Here is an 18,759-nt window from a genome sequence, read left to right as displayed (position 1 = left end):
TCTTTTAACATTTTTTCACTCAAAAGTATAAAAGAGAAAACTAACCAAGGAAGTAAAGAAGATCCTCCACCAAACATAAATAACAACTAATTAATGAATAAAACTCTAAAAAGTATTAATGTAGAAAGTGGACAGCCCTTTTAATAAACACCTAAAAGTTACTAACTTTTAACCTTTTCTTATCTCAAAAATGAACTTTCATCTAAAGCACCTTTTATTGGTGTCTTTTAACAACCTTTTATCCATTATATATTAATTATATAATTAAATCGTATAATCTTAAATTAAAAATATATGAAATATAGTCTAATTTTATAATTTTAAATATAATATGATGAAATTCAAAAATGGTTTAACCGAATTGTTGAAAATAAAAAGAAGTATTTATAAAATAAATAGACTAAAATAATAAAAAAAAAATAATAAGATGGTAAGACTTTCTTCCTTAATTATATTTTAAATTAATTGTGTGGTGAAAATGGAAGCACGTGGGACACATGGTAAGCATAATTGTATAAACTTTTTCAATTGAGTAAGTTTTCGAGTTTGAGTTTTAGGTGTAAAATTTTCTTTTAGTAAGAAGAATTTTTCTCGAATAAATTTTATATAGCGTAAATCTAAAATAATCAAGCTTCAATGTAGATATTGAGTATCAGATGGAAAAAGAAAAGGGTACAATTTATTTGAATCGAATATTTATACTAAGTCAATACATACATGTCATGTGTTTAAATATATAGTTAATTTTACTTTATTAAATCATGTAATAATGAAAATTACATTGATTTAATATGAACATTCAGATAATTTTTTTTTTTAAAAAAAAGTCATGTACATTTATCTATTGTTAAACACAAAATTTAGCAACAACTTTTATAGTTAAATTATTTGTAGCTAACAAAAGTTTATAATAATTTATTACTAAATAAAATTATCTACAAATTTTACTATTTAAATAAACAAAATTTATCTGTCCTAATTTTTATTTGTTTGGCTAATTGGTTCGACTACTATGTGAATTCAAGGACAAAATCATTCCTATATTTTGATTTAAATTCGAAAGGATAATATATATATATATATATATATATATATATATATATGAAAAACAACTTTTGTTATAAGAAAAAGGATATATACTAAAGTTTAAATCTTGATCATTTTTGAATCACCTTCACCATTACTCTAATTTTATTATTTGTTGAGTTGTATTGGATATTGGGCAACTTTCATATATAGCAAACATAAAATTCATATTTATATGTTATAGCAAAGTTCGCATAATTGCACTCCGTTACAAACATATAAATGTATAATTCACTATACATATACAATTGAAGCGAATTGTATAAAATGAGAAAGAGAAAGAGACTTGGGGCAGAAAATTATATAAAACGAAGTGTATAAAACAAATTGTATAACTATAAGTGTATAGAACGATTATATAATTTCTATAAAAAATGAGAAAGAGATAAAGGCAAAAGAGACTTGGGCAGGGAATACATAATTGAATTGAATTGTATAAAACGAGAAAGAGAGAAATTATATACAATTTGAATTTATATAAAACGAGAAAGAGAGAGGCAAAAGAAACTGAGCAGAGAAGTACTTTTGTTGTATAATTAAGTGTATAGGACGAAAATATATGTATTTGCATGTGTATATACAATTTTCTCTCGCTTTATACAAACAGAAACACAATTTATACATTTCGTTTCTGTTTGTATAAGCGAGAGAGGTAAGGGTGGAAAACGAGATTAGGGAGAGTGGCGAGCGAGATCTGGGAGAGGGAAACAAAAATGTATGTATTTATACAATTTTCTCTCGCTTTATACAAATAGAAACAGATTTTATACACTTGTGTTTGTATAAAAGTGAAAGCAAGCGAGCGAGAGGTGGAGCAAGAGAGGAGAGTGGCGAGCGAGAGCTTGAGGGAGAGAGGTGATTGACAAACAGTTTGCTACTGGAAACAATTAAATCAAAGATAATTATAATAATTAATTTGATTTATTAGTTTCCCATTATATACAATTTTCCTTTGAATATTTGAGGTGCATTAGTTTTGGAAATAATTTGTTAGGAAATATTCATGATAAGCATTTAGATTATAATTTCTTGTTGCCTTTATGTTTGATTGAACATTTGCAATTATATGAATCTTTTGATTTATTTAATTCATTAATTAATCTTGTTTTGTACCAATTCCAAATGGAATATAAAAAAGGAAAAATATTATTAAATATTTGTCTAAATATAAAATTGCTAATACATGGTTAGTGGATCCCAATTAATTTGGAAATCAAGCAAAACCTCTTTTTAAATTCTTTAATTTCTAAAAGATGATAAAGATAATGAATTATTGGGTTTTGAAACTTCTATATGAAGCCTTTATGGAATATTTTAAACACAATCATTATTGCTAAATCTATATGCACTTTGGGTTTCTTTTTTAGTTAATGAGTTTTTTTTTTTATTTATGAATTTAATCACCTTTATAACTTTAATAACTTTTTTAAAATCTTCATTATTATATCTTAAATTCCTCAATAAACTTCACTCAATGAGTTACTCCTGTCCTTTTCTAGTACACATTATTAACACCACTTTTAGTGTAGTGTATTTTCACCGTCTGAAATTTTATCACGTTTCAATTTTTTAAGAGTTAACTCAAATTAAATTATAAGAGAAATATTTAAGCTATGTATTTATTCGTTACATGTATAAATTTTGTCCACAACATAAAAATAGAACGGAAAATATTAGTAGACAAAGATCAATAATATTTAAGCTTATGTATTTAATCCCTTAGGTTTGAATTGATATTGTAGTGGCTAATTATCCTCTAAGTGGCTATTTGTGCACACCCTTTTCGGACCAATTACACATTACAAATAGAATAAGCCCAATACCTTGGCCAACTTATATATAGAGAAGCCCAATCCAAAGTAAGGTTCATCAACCAAGTTATTTAATGGGAAAATTACATAAATTTCATTTTTATGAATTAATTACTTAAATACAATCTAGTTTACAATACTATGTATCTTATCGGATTTTGGTGCATCCAGATATATCCAGATACATGTATCTCGTGATACACGAGGGTCAAAATTAGGTGTGATTTGTTGTAGATTCATTATATACAAGTGGATTGTGTAGGAATACATAATAAATCACGCTCATCACTTTCCTGTGTATATGATATTCCAAGTACATAAAAATACATGTATTTAATGTGTATATAGTGTGATTTACATGTATATGATATACATATCGGATTTCACTCGCATCCCTTCCCATCTTGCTCTTTCCCTAGTGTATCTAGTTGCAAGAAGTACATATATTTAAGTGTTTCTTCCTCACAGGGAGCTCTTAATTAGTTGTAAGATATATAATGTTTTGAAATTATATTTAATAATAAAATATAGGGTATTGAAGTATGTCTAATTATGTAGTTTTTCCTTATTTAATCGCACGATCTATCCCTAGAAATTGAACATGTATATATCGAGTCATATGTCTTTTAAAGGTGCGGGATAAAAATTAATAAAATATTATGATATGAGTATATAAACTTATACTCCGCAAAAAAGTATTTATCTCGATGGGTAAAAATTAAGGGAAAATTATGCGGTTTATAACCAAACTTATGCTACTTAATTACTTATTTTAGCTATAGTTTGCTATAATTGCCACTCGCGACTAACATTATACATTAATTATGTGGGTTGACTTCAAGTTTATATAATTAGCGACATAAGTATATGTATAATTTGTCAGGATATACAAATACATATATATAATATATACAATTATCTAATCGATATACATATACAACTCACATCTCTTCCCCTCCGTGACCTCTCTCGCTCGGATCTCTCCCAATGTCGCTCGCCTCTCTCCTCCCTCTTCCAATCGCGCTCGCCTCTCTCTGAATCTCTCTTGGCATATGTACAAGTACATATGTATAACATACAATTATCTAACCGATATACATATACGATTCACCTCTCTCCCACTCTTTGCCCTCTCTCGCTCGCTTCTCTCTTCTCTACCAGTATTTCTCGCCTCTCTACTCTCTATAACATGTAGTCACAAATTATAATTATCAAACTATAGCTATGGAGGATAATTAGACTATTTTTAGTGGCTATATTTGAAAGTTCCCCAAAAAAACTAATATATCACAGTAAAAGTGAGGCCCATTTATAAAAGCCCATTTTATTGTTTTCTTCTCACAAAACCCTCTCTTTCTTCTTCTTCCCCAAAATTCTCTTAAACCCTAAAACCAGAAAACACCTCGAAAACGACGACGTTTGTGAAGCCACCATGCATAGAAGGAACATTCGATTGCGAAGAGAGTACCTATACAGGAAAAGCTTAGAAGGGAAGGAGCGTTTGCTATATGAGAAGAAACGCAAAATCAGAGAAGCTTTAGAAGGTCAGTTTTCATTTGTTAAATTATTTGCTTTTTTTTTTGATGATTTTGGGTATTTTTCAGAGGGAAAACCGATTCCAACTGAGCTCAGGAACGAAGAAGCTGCTCTCCGTAAAGAAATTGACCTTGAAGATGAAATTACTGCTGGTATGTATATAATTTCTAAATTTTGAGAATTAACTTGATTATTATGATTCAAGTTGAGCTGTATTTTATCGAATTGAGCTGTATATGGTCGAATTGAGCTGTATTTTATCGAATTGAGCTGTATTTCGTCGAATTGAGCTGTGTTTTATCGAATTCAGCTGTATTTCATCGAATTCAGCTGTATTTAGTCAATGATAGAGATAACAAATTGGTAAATTGATGAGAGAGGAATGTTAGTTTTGTAATCCTGTGAAACTTACACCTTTCAAGTACACTATCCATTTTTGGGAGTATGTGAACATGGGGTAGTTCAAGTTAAACCATAGCAGAGAGTGAAGCCATACAACACAAAAAATTAAAATTTTTACGGCTTAGGTGTTCTACGGAGTTCTTCAGCACAGGAACATGTGAGAAAAGCTCAATCTGGCCTATATAATGATATACGAGAAGTAATCGTTATATATGTGCGTCTGTGATTGCATCTGTGCATATCATTCTACATATATGTTTGTTAAGAGACAAGACTACTGATCAGTGTAGAAGTTTAGATAGTGGGTATTCATAATCAGGAGGCAAATGTCCAAAGAACAAAAATATAACACTGTAGAAATACAGTTCGGAGTACTTCTCTTGAGTTAAGTAGGAATCACATGAAGTCATGAACTAATATAAATTGCTTGATCATATTTAATCTACAGTGACATGGCAAGAGAAGGAGAGAAAACACCATAACTATTTCCTTGGGGGATAGAAAGATGGATCCCAATGAGTGGAAAAGGTAGGAGGTTCTCAATTTGATGTGAGCCTTAAGTTACATTTACAAATAACATAATCTTAAGTTCTCATCTCATATCTAAGATTGCTCGATCATTGTCCAATAGGGTAGAAGCTTTTTAATCTTGTAAGTTGCATAACCATTATCTCAATATTGGAAGCACGATAGAACAGATAACAGAATCTCAAACTCTCGCTCATGTCTATTCTCTTTGTGGGTTAATTCTTATGGAATGTGACAAGGAAGAGAGAAGCAAAGAGGGTAAACGTTTAAACAAGATAATGGAAGGATATGAAACCCTTGATAAACTAGAAATTATTGGATGCTGTAAATCTTTACAACTCTCTTTAATGCTTGTATCTTCATCATGCCTTTTCTATGACAACATCTCTCTCTCTGTTTAATCTTTTGTCAATAATTCACTGATGGGAATTGTAGACTATGCACGTACAAGTAGAACACAGTAGTTTGTTGAAATGTTGGCTAGCTGAATTCATAGAGTTTTAGTTGTACGTGCTATGTTTTTGCTATAACAAGGCTTTTGTCTATTTTCAATGATGGTGATGCAGTACCTCGATCAACTATTGATGATGAATATGCTAATGCACCTGAAAAAGATCCCAAAATTTTGCTTACCACTTCAAGAAATCCTAGTGCTCCTCTTACTCAGTTTGTCAAGGTTGGTGTACCCTTAAATTGTACTGTTATTATATTACGTAGTCCACTATTCCATTCTCACTCTTTCTTTTAGAAGTCATTATATTTTTTCAATTAGACATTTCTCATGTATTCTTTTCTTTTTCCATGTTGTTTGTATGGGCACAGGAGTTGAAAATTGTGTTCCCTAATGCTCAGCGGATGAATCGTGGTGGTCAGGTTGGTCTGCTAATGGGAATTCTTTTCTTGTTTAATACTTCTATTATTATGAGCTAGTAGAGATGGCATTGGGAGCTTACAGCTTGAATGATTCATAATTAGAACTGGAACTGTTGTCTCTAACTTCTTGTCGGAATAGGAAGAGGTGTTCCATCTGTTTAAATTACAGTTTAAACTTGTGTATATGTACATTTTTGTGTCTTACATGTATACTGGAACACAGAGAGTAAATACTAGAATAATGTGTCAGGCTCTTATATATACACTTCTGCAAACTATCCAGAAAAAATTAGTTGAATATAAAAAGAAGAGAACAGATGGCCATGGATGTCTCATATTTACTTTTTTAATGAAAAGAACTCTTGATTCTTTGACTCTTAGACCCCTTGTTTTTGCAAGGAAAATGATTTGTCTTAAGCACTTGTTAACATTTATGTGCTTGCAACAAGCTATTAGTTCTTAAATTCTATGTTGTTTGATTTCTTCAAAATATCATCTTGGTGCATGTCGGATCTTCCAAATTTAGTGCATTTTTAAATCATCCGACACGGTGTGGACTCCTTATTTGGAGAGTCCAAGCAGCATAACTTCAAGATATTTACGGTTTCACAATTATGTTTAAGTATTTGTTTATCATAAGTTTGTATTTTACTCATTTCTTTAAACTTTTAATTTTTTTTTCCAGGTGATATCAGAAATAATTGAAACCTGCCGATCTCATGATTTTACAGATGTAATTTTGGTCCATGAGAATCGTGGTGTGCCTGATGGTATTGTCATTAGTCATCTGCCTTTTGGTCCAACTGCTTACTTTGGATTGCTCAATGTGGTATGTGGTCTTACTCTTACCCTGTTAAGCGCAGAAGTCTTCTGCTGTCTATGTGAGTTGTAAGATAATGTCCTCATCTACTATTTTCATACAGGTGACTAGACATGATATTAAGGACAAGAAATCTATGGGAACGATGTCTGAGGCGTATCCACATTTGATTTTTGACAAATTTTCAACTAAGGTAATCCCCGACATCCCTTTTTCGATGAAGAGTGTAACACATGCGTTTCAGTAGACTTGCTACTGACGCTGAGATTTTTGAAACTGAATGATCATTTTGCCAAAATCAGTTACTGGATGTTTAGATAATTCTTGATTATCTAAAGTCTTTGATTTTTTAGTGTAGCATCTAATATACTGTTCTATACTCACCCGGGATATTTTGATCATGCAGCTTGGTGAGAGGACAGTAAACATCCTAAAGCATTTGTTTCCTGTGCCCAAGCCTGATACAAAACGTATCCTCACATTTGCTAACCAGTCGGACTACATCTCATTCAGGTTTATTATTTTGTTCAGTATCATTAAGTTCTCTACTCTAGTAATGGAGGTTGTTAGTTTTAATATTTAGTTTTACTCACGTACAAGGCATGCTGGGATTATGGCTCAGCAATATTTTTTTCCCGTTTGATCCTCGATCCACAGATTTCTCATTTTGGTAAATAGAAGCTATATAATCAGAATGAAGCTTGTCAACAATTGCGTTGGCATTAGCTATCCTTAAACAATTAGATTGAATAGTTGAACCAGTCCCTTGTTCGAAGAAACCCTCCACTTCAATCGGTATTTTTTTCATTAAAAACATGCATGTGATAAGAAATCCAGTGTTTCACTAAGATTTCGAATAATCCTCTGGTGGAGGGTCCTTACCACTAGGCTAACCTTTGGTTGTCTTGTTAACTGAGAGAGGATAGTTTAAAACAGGTATAAATTTGATGGTTTACCGACTATGCAGCTCCCCCTCCCATTTCTTTATACTAAATTTGATTGAAACATGCAGACATCACGTCTATGAAAAGCATGGAGGTCCAAAATCAATTGAGCTGAAAGAGGTTGGCCCTCGATTTGAACTACGCCTTTACCAGGTAACAATAATTATACCAAGACACTAGTTCTTGAAAATGGGCTTTATTTAGTACTGTCTCTTTGTCATATGAATTCCGTGCTACGTTGTTAGGAATGTGTGATTGATTACCTTGATCCGTATTCTATCTGTTGCTGACATAGCTCATTCCTGATCGAGTTACTTGTTTTTAAATGTAGATCAAATTAGGAACGATGGATCAAGACGAAGCTCAAATCGAGTGGGTAATAAAGCCTTACATGAACACATCTAAAAAAAGAACCCTTCTAGGGGACTGATCAACATGCTACAGAATATGAACTCTGAATCCTCTGCCTCTGCCCATTTGCACTAACAGAAGTCGATCGTTGCTGGTAAGTCATCTATTCGATCGTTCAAATGCAGACGTTTGTTCCAGAGAGATACTGTAAAATCTCTCTGTAGGTAAAGGAAGAGATTCGACAACTCTTTGTTTCGCGACAAATGACACAACCAAGCCTTGACTTCTCATAAAGGATTCGACAATTTTTTTTAAGTAGTGTTGGCTCCAACTCAATTTTATGTGCAAAAGAATGCTCCTTCCGTCTAGTTTGACTCGGCACGGAGTTTAAGAAAGGGAACTTTTAAAACTTGTGGTTCAAAATGAATGATAGTGTCTGTAAATCATATCATTAAGGATAAAATAGATATTTTATAGCTAAATTTTAACTTAATTTAGAAATGTGTCATTTTGTTTGGAACTGACTAAAAAAGAAAGTAAGTCGTATAAATTGGAACAGAGTGAGTACTTAATATGTATAAACTTCGTCTTTTAAGGATATATTGATTTTTTTTTGAGTAATTAACTACTATATATCAAATTCCAATTAACTTGAGGATCGATCGTTTGTATGAATTATATTTTATTCAAATCATACAAAAAAAAAATAAAAAAATTCACACACCTTTGTCAAAGGTTTAATTTAATTATCGTAACTCTTCGTATCAAGTCTGATATATTACGAGACCCAACTAGGAAACACCATGCAATTGGTTCTTTGAAAAGCAGATGCATTGCTAGACTTGAGTGGAACCCTTAGTCCACAACCAACAGTAAACTTGATCTTTCCCGTTGTGATCCAACCCGATTTTAGCCTCATCTGAACGTTAAACACCGTGTATATATTAAAAGCTCCGTTTTTCTTCTCATCTTCATAATCCGATTTCTCTCTATCTCCAAGTTGAATATTGGTTTGACCCTTGATCTCTTGATGTAAAGTAGTCGTGTTCTTAGAATCCTGAGAGAACAATTCAAAGTTCGTTGTAGCAAATTTCTTTTGATGGAAATTCGATTTAGCTTCTAAGAGTTCATACTTGACACCAATTTTTTCATTGGAGTTTCTTATCTCGAAGTTTAGGTTAAGGTCATAATCGAGGGTAGTGGTTGATGGAGAGAAGTCGAATTTCGCCAATGAGGCATCTGATACATGGAAATAGACCTTATTGGGTCTCCAAATGAGCCAAATGGCTAGAATAAGGATGCCAAAGATGACAATAATCGCACAAAGTATCTGAAAAATGCATGCACAAACACAACTGAAGATACAATTGCAACAACAAAATTTCCCCATGATGGGGTTTTTTCTTTTCTTTTTTCGATTTAATAGTAATAAATTTTGATTGGAACGATTTTTTTTTTGGTTCTAATACAGAAGAATCAAAATTGTAGGGAGGATGATTCTTCTGTATTTGTGTTGCTGCCTAGTTTCAAAGGCTGTGTTATATTATTTGATTTGTGAGTTTATGAAATAAATGGTTAAGAGGGAGTTGTGGAAATGCCAATAAATTTTAGTGTGGTTAAGGTTGAATACATGATATGTTTCTATTTTAGTCAACTTTGTTTAAATTTAGTTTCTTGTTTAAATGGAGAAAATTTGAGTCATAAGTATAGTTATAACTTGTTATATGATATTATTAATAGTATATAATACTCCCTCCTTCCGGAATTGTTTGTCATGTTGCGCTTATTGAGAGTCAATTTGACTAATTTTCAAAGGTAAAATTGGATCACATTAATTCGATTTTCTTTTTAAAAAATAGATATTCTAAAACTATATGAAAAGACTATAAATTACAATTTTTTGCATATTAATATGATGAAAAAATATATCTATAGTCAAAGTTTTTATAGTTTGACTCTAAAAATAGAAACCATGACAAACAATACCGGAAGGAGGGAGTAACATATAGTAGGATATATATTGTAATTAAGGAAAATGCACAAGTACCCCCTCAACATATGCTTGATATCTCAGAAACACTTATACTACTAAGGTCCTATTACCACCCTGAACTTATTTTATAAGTAATTTTCTATTCCTTTTCGGCCTACGTGGTACTAGCTTGAAAAAAAAGAGTTAACCAGTGTTGGGTCCACAAGATAGTGACACGTAAGCCGAAAAGGGCTAGAAAATTATTAATAAAATAAATTCAAGGGGGTAATAGGATCTTAATATAGTATAAGTGTGTCTATGAGATTTCGAGCATAGGTTGAGAGGGTACTTGTGCATTATCCCTTGTAATTAACATTATTAGCATAATTATATTTGGATAAAATGTCAATTCTTGTTTTGAATGTTTATGATACTCCTTAGTTGTTTATAAATGCTTTATCTTCTTTATTTATTAATCCTAAGTTTAATTGAATTTTGACATGGTATTGTTCTATTGTTTGGTAGTTTAGCTTGAATTATCATTCATTTAATTAGTTCTAAAAAGTAATGTTGCATTTTTATGTTTATTGTTATTTGGTTTTTTAAAGGCATAATACATATATTGGACCCTAAACTTGACTTCAAATTTTAACTTTGACCTCCAATTTTCATAATGCACAAACAAGCACTTTAACTATTTAACTTTTAAATAAATAAACACATGAGTTCTACATGGCACAAAACACGTAGGACACCATGTAGGACAAAAATTGACATGTAGGATGACATGTAGGACATGTGTGTCTATTTGTTCAACTTTATACAAGTTTAAGCGTCTACTTGTGCACACCCAAAGTTGAAGGGCATAAATGTGATTCGAAGCCAAGTTAAAGGGCATATTTATATATTATGCCTTGTTTAAAAGAGTGCTTTATCATTAATTTGCTAGGCAAGTAACGTGCTCTCTAACAAAGACGATTTCAAATTTATGAAAACTTGATTTGAAATTTCTGATTAAGGATGAAACAGTATTTTCACTTCATCACAATCCTCATTGATAAGAGTGTATACATGATATCGTAGCCTCATGATATATTAAGTCTTTTCAATGGGTTTATGAGATAATTGTTCAAATATTTTATCAACATAGTGTTACCTAAATCCTAATGAACTAAATACGCGATCGCGTACACGAGTAAAATCCTCCGGCTCTTATGCAATAGCTCGCAAATCACATAAAAAAGAAAATTCGCACTAGGCAAGTCTGGTGCGATGAGCTCGACTCAGAAGGCAAATTCCTTGCTTTTGCTAGCAAGAAGTTTCAAACTTGAGACGTCAAACATGGAAATCATAAGCTAAAATCACTGGGCCATCCGGAATGATATGTTTTCTAACGAATAACGATAGTTGAATGCCTATCGCGAAAAAATACAAATTATTATATTTTCGAAAAAATACTTTAAAAAAAAGTAATTTTAAACTAAACCTCCCCAAATTGGGTTCCACACACCCTAATATATATATATATTAGCTCACACAAAAATCGTTTCACATTCTTCCACTAATATTCAAACTGCTTTTTCCCCTTTTTCTCTCAATTTTCCGTTCAGTCATGCCGGAGCCCCACTTGAACGGAGCTTATTACGGCCCTTCAATTCAACCGCCGTTAAAAACCTACCACCGTCCAGGACACGGCGGCGGCGGCGGAGGCTGCTGTTGCAATCCATTCACCTGCTGTTGCAGCTGTATCTTCAACTGCATCTGCACTTGCATCTTCCAAATCCTCTGTACTCTCTTAATCATCATTGCCGTCGTCGGATTCATCCTCTGGTTCGTTCTCCGTCCAAACAAGGTAAATTTCCATATCTCCGATGCTTCATTAACTCAATTCGATTTCTCAACTAAAAACAACACTCTTCACTACGATCTACATCTCAACGTCTCGATTCGAAACCCTAATAAACGAATTGGGATTTACTATGATTCAATTGAAGCTAGGGCTATGTATCACGGCCAAAATTTCTCGATTGTGAAACCCGACCCGTTTTATCAGGGTCACAAAAACACTACCGATTTGAATTTGGTGTTTACGGGTCAGGATTCGGTTCAATTAGGATCCGAATATAATATTGAGAAGGATACTGGGGTTTATCAAATTGGATTAAGGCTTTATTTGAGGATTAGGTTTAAATTTATTTGGATTAAGACTAAGAAGATTAAGCCAATAATTAATTGTGATTTAAAAGTACCATTTAAAGGTAATGGTACTTTTAAGAGGACTCAATGTAATCTTGATTGGTAATTTTTTTGGTTTTATTATTTGTTGGATTATTGAGATATTATTATTCAATCCATTAGACAATATGGTATTATTATTATGATTATTATTATTACTATCATATTGTTTTTTTTAATGTTGTGACTAAATAATTTTTTTGTGTGTTGTGTTACTTTGTTTTTGAGCTTGCTTTTATAAACAAGCTATATTTCGTGTAATTTTACGAGTGGGGGTCTGAAGAGTATGATGTGTATATCGTTTTACTATTATCGTGATGTGAAAAGGAGTGATCGTTTTAATTAGGTTATAGGTTGTGTCCAAAGAACGAGAGTGGATTTCCAATATTGAAGGTCTGTTTGGATTGACTTTTAGCTTATGACTTATAAATCAAAAATTATAACTTATGATTTGTAATGTATGATTTTTGACTTATTTTTGTTATTTTGGCTTTAAAAATAAGTGCTTATAAACACTTTTTAACTTTACCTAAACATTTTAAAACGATTTAAAAGTTATTTTGGCTTAAAAACACCTAAAATAAGTCAATTCAAACGGATACTAACTTCGTTGTACTTTCTTAGCTTAATGGTGAAATTGTTAATTGATTAGTTGTAGGTTTAAATTCTATTTGGAGAGATTTTTTAGTTTTCATATAAAAAAAAGGGTATAAAATGAAAATATATCTCAAAAAGGTATTACGTAGACAGTTTACTCGAATGCAAGTAATAACGATTTGTTATTTTACTGTTATTAGTTTTAAATAAAGAGTTTGTTTGAATTGATTTATTTTAAACTCTTTTAAGTCCAAACAACTTGAAAGCATTTTTATAATATTTACATAATATAAAAAAGACATTTTAAAACACTTTAAAATAAAATTACAAAAGAAAACCAGAAAGTCATAAATTATTATTATTAATACAATAAATTAAAACGCCATTCAAATAGACTCTTAGTTTTCACATACAAAAAGGTCAAGTTACAATAATTCCGTTACATAAAAGTTTTGAAAAAAAAAGTGGCCCTTTAGAATTAATATTTGGTTGTTTAAATATTTTGAATTTGAATTATGCTAAATAAAATAATAAAAAAAAGAAGCTAAACTTCGTTTTCTAAAATTTATTTTATCATTATAAAGTAAACAAAAAAATTGCACTTTTTCTGAAAATATGGTTTTAGGCCTCCAATTACGTTGAGTTGTCCTGATCCGCAATGGCTTCAAACCTAGAAGTAGAAGGGATGTAGTTTTGACGGAGGTTCATTGAGTGTGTTGTTGTTAGAGAACCAAAGGTTATGGTGGGATGCATACGATTAATTTCTTTCTAAATCGAGGTCTTAGTTGAAGTCCAAAATAGATATCGGACGGTGGATAAAAAATCCGAAATACAATTTATTTTTATATTTGGATCATGCCAAACACACACTCCCATGGCTAAGCCCAAGCCCAAGCCCAAAGAGTATTTATTGGGCTCCATATCCTTCAGAAATAGTAAGCTAGTATATAAGTTATTAACAAATTATTACTTACCATAATATCCATAAATCGGTATCGTGTAGATGAAATAACGTTTATTGATCACTTTTATCGATGTAAGGGTAGAATCGACCGGGTAAATGAAGTGGTAAAGCAATAAATACTTGAGTTGTATGGTAAAAATGACGCGCCATATTGAGTTCTTTAAAATTATTTAATGTGGTAAACATCGTATTGAAGTTCACTCGCAAGTCTATATATTTGTGTATATAAAGTCGATAATCTTGTTAGATTATATCAAATATATTATTAGATATTTGAAGTCGCTTAAAACAACTAAGCTTTAACGAAATTATAACTTTGGACAACTCATTCTAGACAAATTCTATAAGAGGTAATGATGCTCGTGTTGGAGAGTGGGAAGACACTATCGAGAAGGAATGACACTTCTAAGACGAAATTATTTTTCCTTACTTCCATTAAGAAAATTATTTTTCTTACATTGATATTTTCATCGAATCATATGTATTGGTCAATATAATTTCGTGTAATCATATATTCTTTGCAACTTACTTTCATAAAGAAAATAATTCAAAAACTATAACCAAACAAATCAAAAATATTTTTCTCCGTATCGAACACCCACTCTATATGCTTGTTTGAGAGTAAGCTCACATTATTAGGTTATCCATCCATCAATTTCTAAGTTTAGATTATATAATCTATTAATTTCTTCTTACACCTAAAAACAAAAGTCTATTTTGTTTTTGTTCTCTTAAGCACTAACAAACATCTCTTATTTATTTATAATAATAATTAAATTAATATTTTAAAAAAGGTATTTCCAGCAAAGCAAATATCTCATTAATCAAAGTTAATTACTCCATTTTAAAAACTATATATTTTAGGAAAAATACATTAAAGAGAAAATTATTCTATTCTTTTAGCTAAAATAGTTTGTTGTCTTTATGAGTTGTTAGCCATTTCATATGATTCACTTATATATGTCTACAATAAATTTCTTAATCCCAAAAGTTATTTATTTTTACGTTTTCGCGATTATTTGTTATTTAATATTTATTTTTGATTTTTAATAAATTTAAACTTTATCGTATAAAGCCCATCATTAGAAGGGGAAATACACCTTATTAAGATATATTTTCTCATTCACATAGATTAAATTTGAGACATCTAATTTGAAAAACGTAATCGAAAGCATCTCTTATTTATTTTGAGAAAGTTGTGTTTTTCTCGAAATATAAATATAGTACTTCTAAGTAAAAGGCATTTTCCCAAAACCTATTTTTAGATTACTTTTTTTTTTTTTTAAAAAAAGAGAAACTTTATCATTTTAGTAAGAAGAAAAAAAAAGAAATGCTCTAATTTTAGAAATGATATTTAATTTGAAAGTATATCTACAATTTGAAAATCTTATCTCTTTGTTAAAATTACAAATTTAGCCATTTTTATTTTGTTTATTTCATCCATTAACTATAAGCCTATAATGGATGATGATGATAGTTTCCCACTAGAACACTCTTGGATTATTTATTTTTTTCATTACGTTTATATGATATAGTTTGATTTAATTTAAAGTTTAAAAATATTTTTAGAAAAATTATGATTTAAAATAATTTTTGATATTGAATTACTGTGACTATAAGAAAACTTTCAGTATATATTTGTCTTTTATCAAAAGTCTCGATTTTACTTTTTTTATTAATATTTTTTTCGTTACCTCTAAATTACTATACATTTTTTAATTTTTCATTTAGTGTTCAATATCTTTATTGAAACTTGACTATTTTATACGGAGGAAAGCTCTCCCTAGCAAAACAATTCACACTCAAATTTAAAAAATTTTAATTAAGAAAAGAGCAACTCCATCCACATCGTACCCCTAAATTGATATTTCTCATTGACTTTTAGAGTAAACAAAACGTGTAATCACATGGGCTTATAAACTTTTATTTATCTTAAATTCATATAGACATAACGAATATACAGCTCATATGTTCCTATGGACCATACATTTTGGCAAATTTTAATTAATGCTATTTTTATGGTCTAAAATATTATTTTCGTCTTAATTTACGTGTTATTATTTAATTAAATAATAAAAAAAGTTTAAAAAATTATTATTATTTATGAACTTTATGATTTACATCATTTCATTAAACAAGAAATGAAATTTTTACGATAAAAAAGTGAATCACATAAATTTAAAACAGAAGTAGGAAAGAGTAAACATCAAGTTTAGCCATTTCTTAAAATATCAAATTAAAAGCATTTATAATACTAAAAATCAAAGATGCTGACAACTTGTATACCACAACACAACAATAATTGTTTCACTTTTTTTTTTTTTTCTAAAAGAAAGAAAACAAAAATATAGGTTCAATAATTCCGTGCTTCGAATAATATTTTAAGTTGAGTATCTATAAAAAAACAGTTTTATTATTCTATAAAAATATAGAAATAAGATTAACATACTACTGAGATCGCATTGAATATATTATTGTTATAAAAAAAAACAATAATATAATGATATATAATAAATTATAACCTGTAATAACAAGATTATGAATTCCCCATTTTTTTCCCTTCCCAATTTTAAATATTTTTTTAAAAGAAAAATATACAATTTCATCAACTATAAAGGAACAAAACATTTATTTTAAATAAGAAAAGAGAATTGATCGAGACAAACTTGACGGTCGTTATTTCAAACACTGACGGAGCAATCCCGGGCTAGTTGATACTTAACGGCGTTATTTCCAACCATAACCCCTCCGTAACCGGGCCGATCACCAAGTGGCACGTAAGCAGAGCACGTGACATGCAGATGGTAATGGCCCGTTGTTATGGACCCCACTTTCCATTTTACCCGTCCATCAATCTTAAAATCCAACCAAACGCCACCGTTTTGTTGATCCTCTGACAGGCCCGGCCCGTTATACGGAGCGATCGGGATGTTATTCCCATAAACAAACGGGGACCATATGTTCACATCCTTATGGCCTTGATACACCTGGGGTATCTGCGTGTAATACGTGATTTGTTGATTATGATACGTAGCGTATACATGCATGCTATCATAATAAATTCCGATTTTGCTATTAGGGTTTCGAGCATATATTGTGGTTTGGATAGAGGTCGAGAAGATGTTTGGGGCGGATACGTTGAAGGTAAAGATAGTTGTGTCTTGGAGAATGAAACGAGGTTTTTTGGGGTGAAGTACGGCCCATACTATGAGGATAGTGAGAAGAGCTAAGAAGAGGAAGATAAGAACTCCAGCAAAAATACGTCGAATTAGCTTTTTCTTCTTGCTCTTGTGGTGGCTACACTTTTTATCCGACATGTCGGTGATGGTGGTGGTGATAGTTGTGATGGCGGAGGGAGGAGAGAAAAAAAAGTTGTTTGAGAGTGGTTTGTGTAGGAGAAATGAGAAGGGAGGGGAGATGGGAAATGATTGACTATATATATATAGAGAGAGGTGTGTAAAGTAGTTGTAGAAAGTGTGTTGTAGCCTAGCATTGGTAAAGGGGGTACTAATATGTCAAATTCCTCCCACTTTCTTACCAAAGCATGGGCCCCACATGTATACATATAATACATTATAATAAAACGATATATGAAAAATAGATGCTCAATTTGTAACGTTCAATAAATCTATAGTGTGATGACTATAATTTTGAAATAAGGTGATAAATATGGACAAGGTTATATATATATATATATACACGCTCAATTTATGTAGCATTTTTTTTAAATTTTGTAGGACGAGTTTTCTTTTATTGCAATTTTTATGTACCTTTTGATTATATATGTAATTTTCAAACACATAAAAGTCTGTTTAAAAAAATTTAAAATTTCTTGTATGATATCATAAATAGAATTTTAACAGTTAGATCGCAATAGATAAAGTTATCTAGTGAATTAAAATATTCTAATGCAATTAGTTGAATAACTTATCCAATCATTGTAGTATAAATTAAAAGATAAATAATCTTGAAACTATTTAATATGCCTAGTTAATTGCATGACAAAATAATTCTTACATTTATTTTTAAACGATTATCTTTAATTTCTTTTATCTTACGACACCTTAGTGTTTGATTTACAATATTAAAATGATATCATATAAATTGAGACGATAAAATATATATAAGTTAAAACTTAAATGTATTTTTTTGTGTTATATCTTTTTTGGGTTTGACTATTTATATTAATTTAGTTGTAAGTTTCAAATGAAGCTTTAAGCAATTTCGAGAATTAATTGCTTTATCGAATTTACATAAAGTTGTGAGAATTACTTATTATGAAAAAAGTTGTGTGAATTATCTTTTATTTAATTACTATTAACTTGTCGGCTTGGTGTTTGAAATTAAAAATTATTAACAGATAAAAACAATAATAATTAATAATTTATAAAATATTATAAATTATTTAATTCTCGAAATTTGAACATTATTATATGATAATTAATTTTGTTTTGGGATCCAAGAGACGTATTATGCGGGAATAATATTTTATATAGATAGGCTAATTTTTTTTTTAATTTGGTCAATGCTAATTAATGATAATAAAAAAAATTAATCTAGGTTTTGTACAAAATGAATTTAAACTTTGCACTAAATATGATGCACCATCATAGGAGATCTAATCAGAGGTTATGTACTTT

The 18,759-nt window shown here is 30.3% G+C and overlaps 4 protein-coding genes across 4 annotated transcripts; 2 read left to right on the top strand and 2 right to left on the bottom strand.

Moving 5' to 3' along the window:
• The first annotated feature begins 4,213 nt into the window (after positions 1 to 4,213).
• LOC101261441 (uncharacterized) lies at positions 4,214 to 8,844 on the top strand. Its single transcript, XM_004228537.5, has 9 exons — positions 4,214 to 4,441; positions 4,502 to 4,585; positions 5,930 to 6,039; positions 6,186 to 6,236; positions 6,922 to 7,065; positions 7,160 to 7,249; positions 7,463 to 7,569; positions 8,069 to 8,153; positions 8,332 to 8,844. Exons 1-9 carry the CDS (start codon positions 4,330 to 4,332, stop codon positions 8,428 to 8,430), a joined length of 882 nt encoding a protein of 293 aa, XP_004228585.1. The 5' UTR covers positions 4,214 to 4,329; the 3' UTR covers positions 8,431 to 8,844.
• Positions 8,845 to 9,129: 285 nt separating this feature from the next.
• LOC138340785 (NDR1/HIN1-like protein 2) lies at positions 9,130 to 9,741 on the bottom strand. The gene has a single exon (XM_069293009.1). It carries the CDS (start codon positions 9,739 to 9,741, stop codon positions 9,130 to 9,132), a length of 612 nt encoding a protein of 203 aa, XP_069149110.1.
• A 1,974-nt stretch (positions 9,742 to 11,715) lies between these two features.
• On the top strand, positions 11,716 to 12,722 carry LOC101261735 (NDR1/HIN1-like protein 3). Its single transcript, XM_010317263.4, has one exon. The coding sequence runs from the start codon at positions 11,936 to 11,938 to the stop codon at positions 12,623 to 12,625; it is 690 nt and encodes a 229-aa protein (XP_010315565.2). The 5' UTR covers positions 11,716 to 11,935; the 3' UTR covers positions 12,626 to 12,722.
• A 3,591-nt stretch (positions 12,723 to 16,313) lies between these two features.
• On the bottom strand, positions 16,314 to 17,600 carry LOC101262036 (NDR1/HIN1-like protein 1). Its single transcript, XM_004228539.5, has one exon. The coding sequence runs from the start codon at positions 17,434 to 17,436 to the stop codon at positions 16,801 to 16,803; it is 636 nt and encodes a 211-aa protein (XP_004228587.2). The 5' UTR covers positions 17,437 to 17,600; the 3' UTR covers positions 16,314 to 16,800.
• Between the last annotated feature and the right edge of the window lie 1,159 nt (positions 17,601 to 18,759).

This window comes from Solanum lycopersicum, chromosome 1 (assembly GCF_036512215.1).
Source record: "Solanum lycopersicum chromosome 1, SLM_r2.1".
Classification (NCBI taxonomy): domain Eukaryota; kingdom Viridiplantae; phylum Streptophyta; class Magnoliopsida; order Solanales; family Solanaceae; genus Solanum; species Solanum lycopersicum.
Note: the sequence above shows the minus strand (reverse complement) of the source record. Positions and strands in the feature narration are given on the sequence as shown.

Excerpts from the sequence above, each read along its gene's own strand:
- LOC101261441 (XM_004228537.5), top strand. The coding sequence starts at position 4,330 with ATGCATAGAAGGAACATTCGATTGCGAAGAGAGTACCTATACAGGAAA. Across the intron at positions 4,586-5,929 it reads TGAAGATGAAATTACTGCTG|TACCTCGATCAACTATTGAT; the intron begins GTATGTATATAA and ends ATGGTGATGCAG. Across the intron at positions 8,154-8,331 it reads TTGAACTACGCCTTTACCAG|ATCAAATTAGGAACGATGGA; the intron begins GTAACAATAATT and ends TTTTAAATGTAG.
- LOC138340785 (XM_069293009.1), bottom strand. The coding sequence starts at position 9,741 with ATGGGGAAATTTTGTTGTTGCAATTGTATCTTCAGTTGTGTTTGTGCA.
- LOC101261735 (XM_010317263.4), top strand. The coding sequence starts at position 11,936 with ATGCCGGAGCCCCACTTGAACGGAGCTTATTACGGCCCTTCAATTCAA.
- LOC101262036 (XM_004228539.5), bottom strand. The coding sequence starts at position 17,436 with ATGTCGGATAAAAAGTGTAGCCACCACAAGAGCAAGAAGAAAAAGCTA.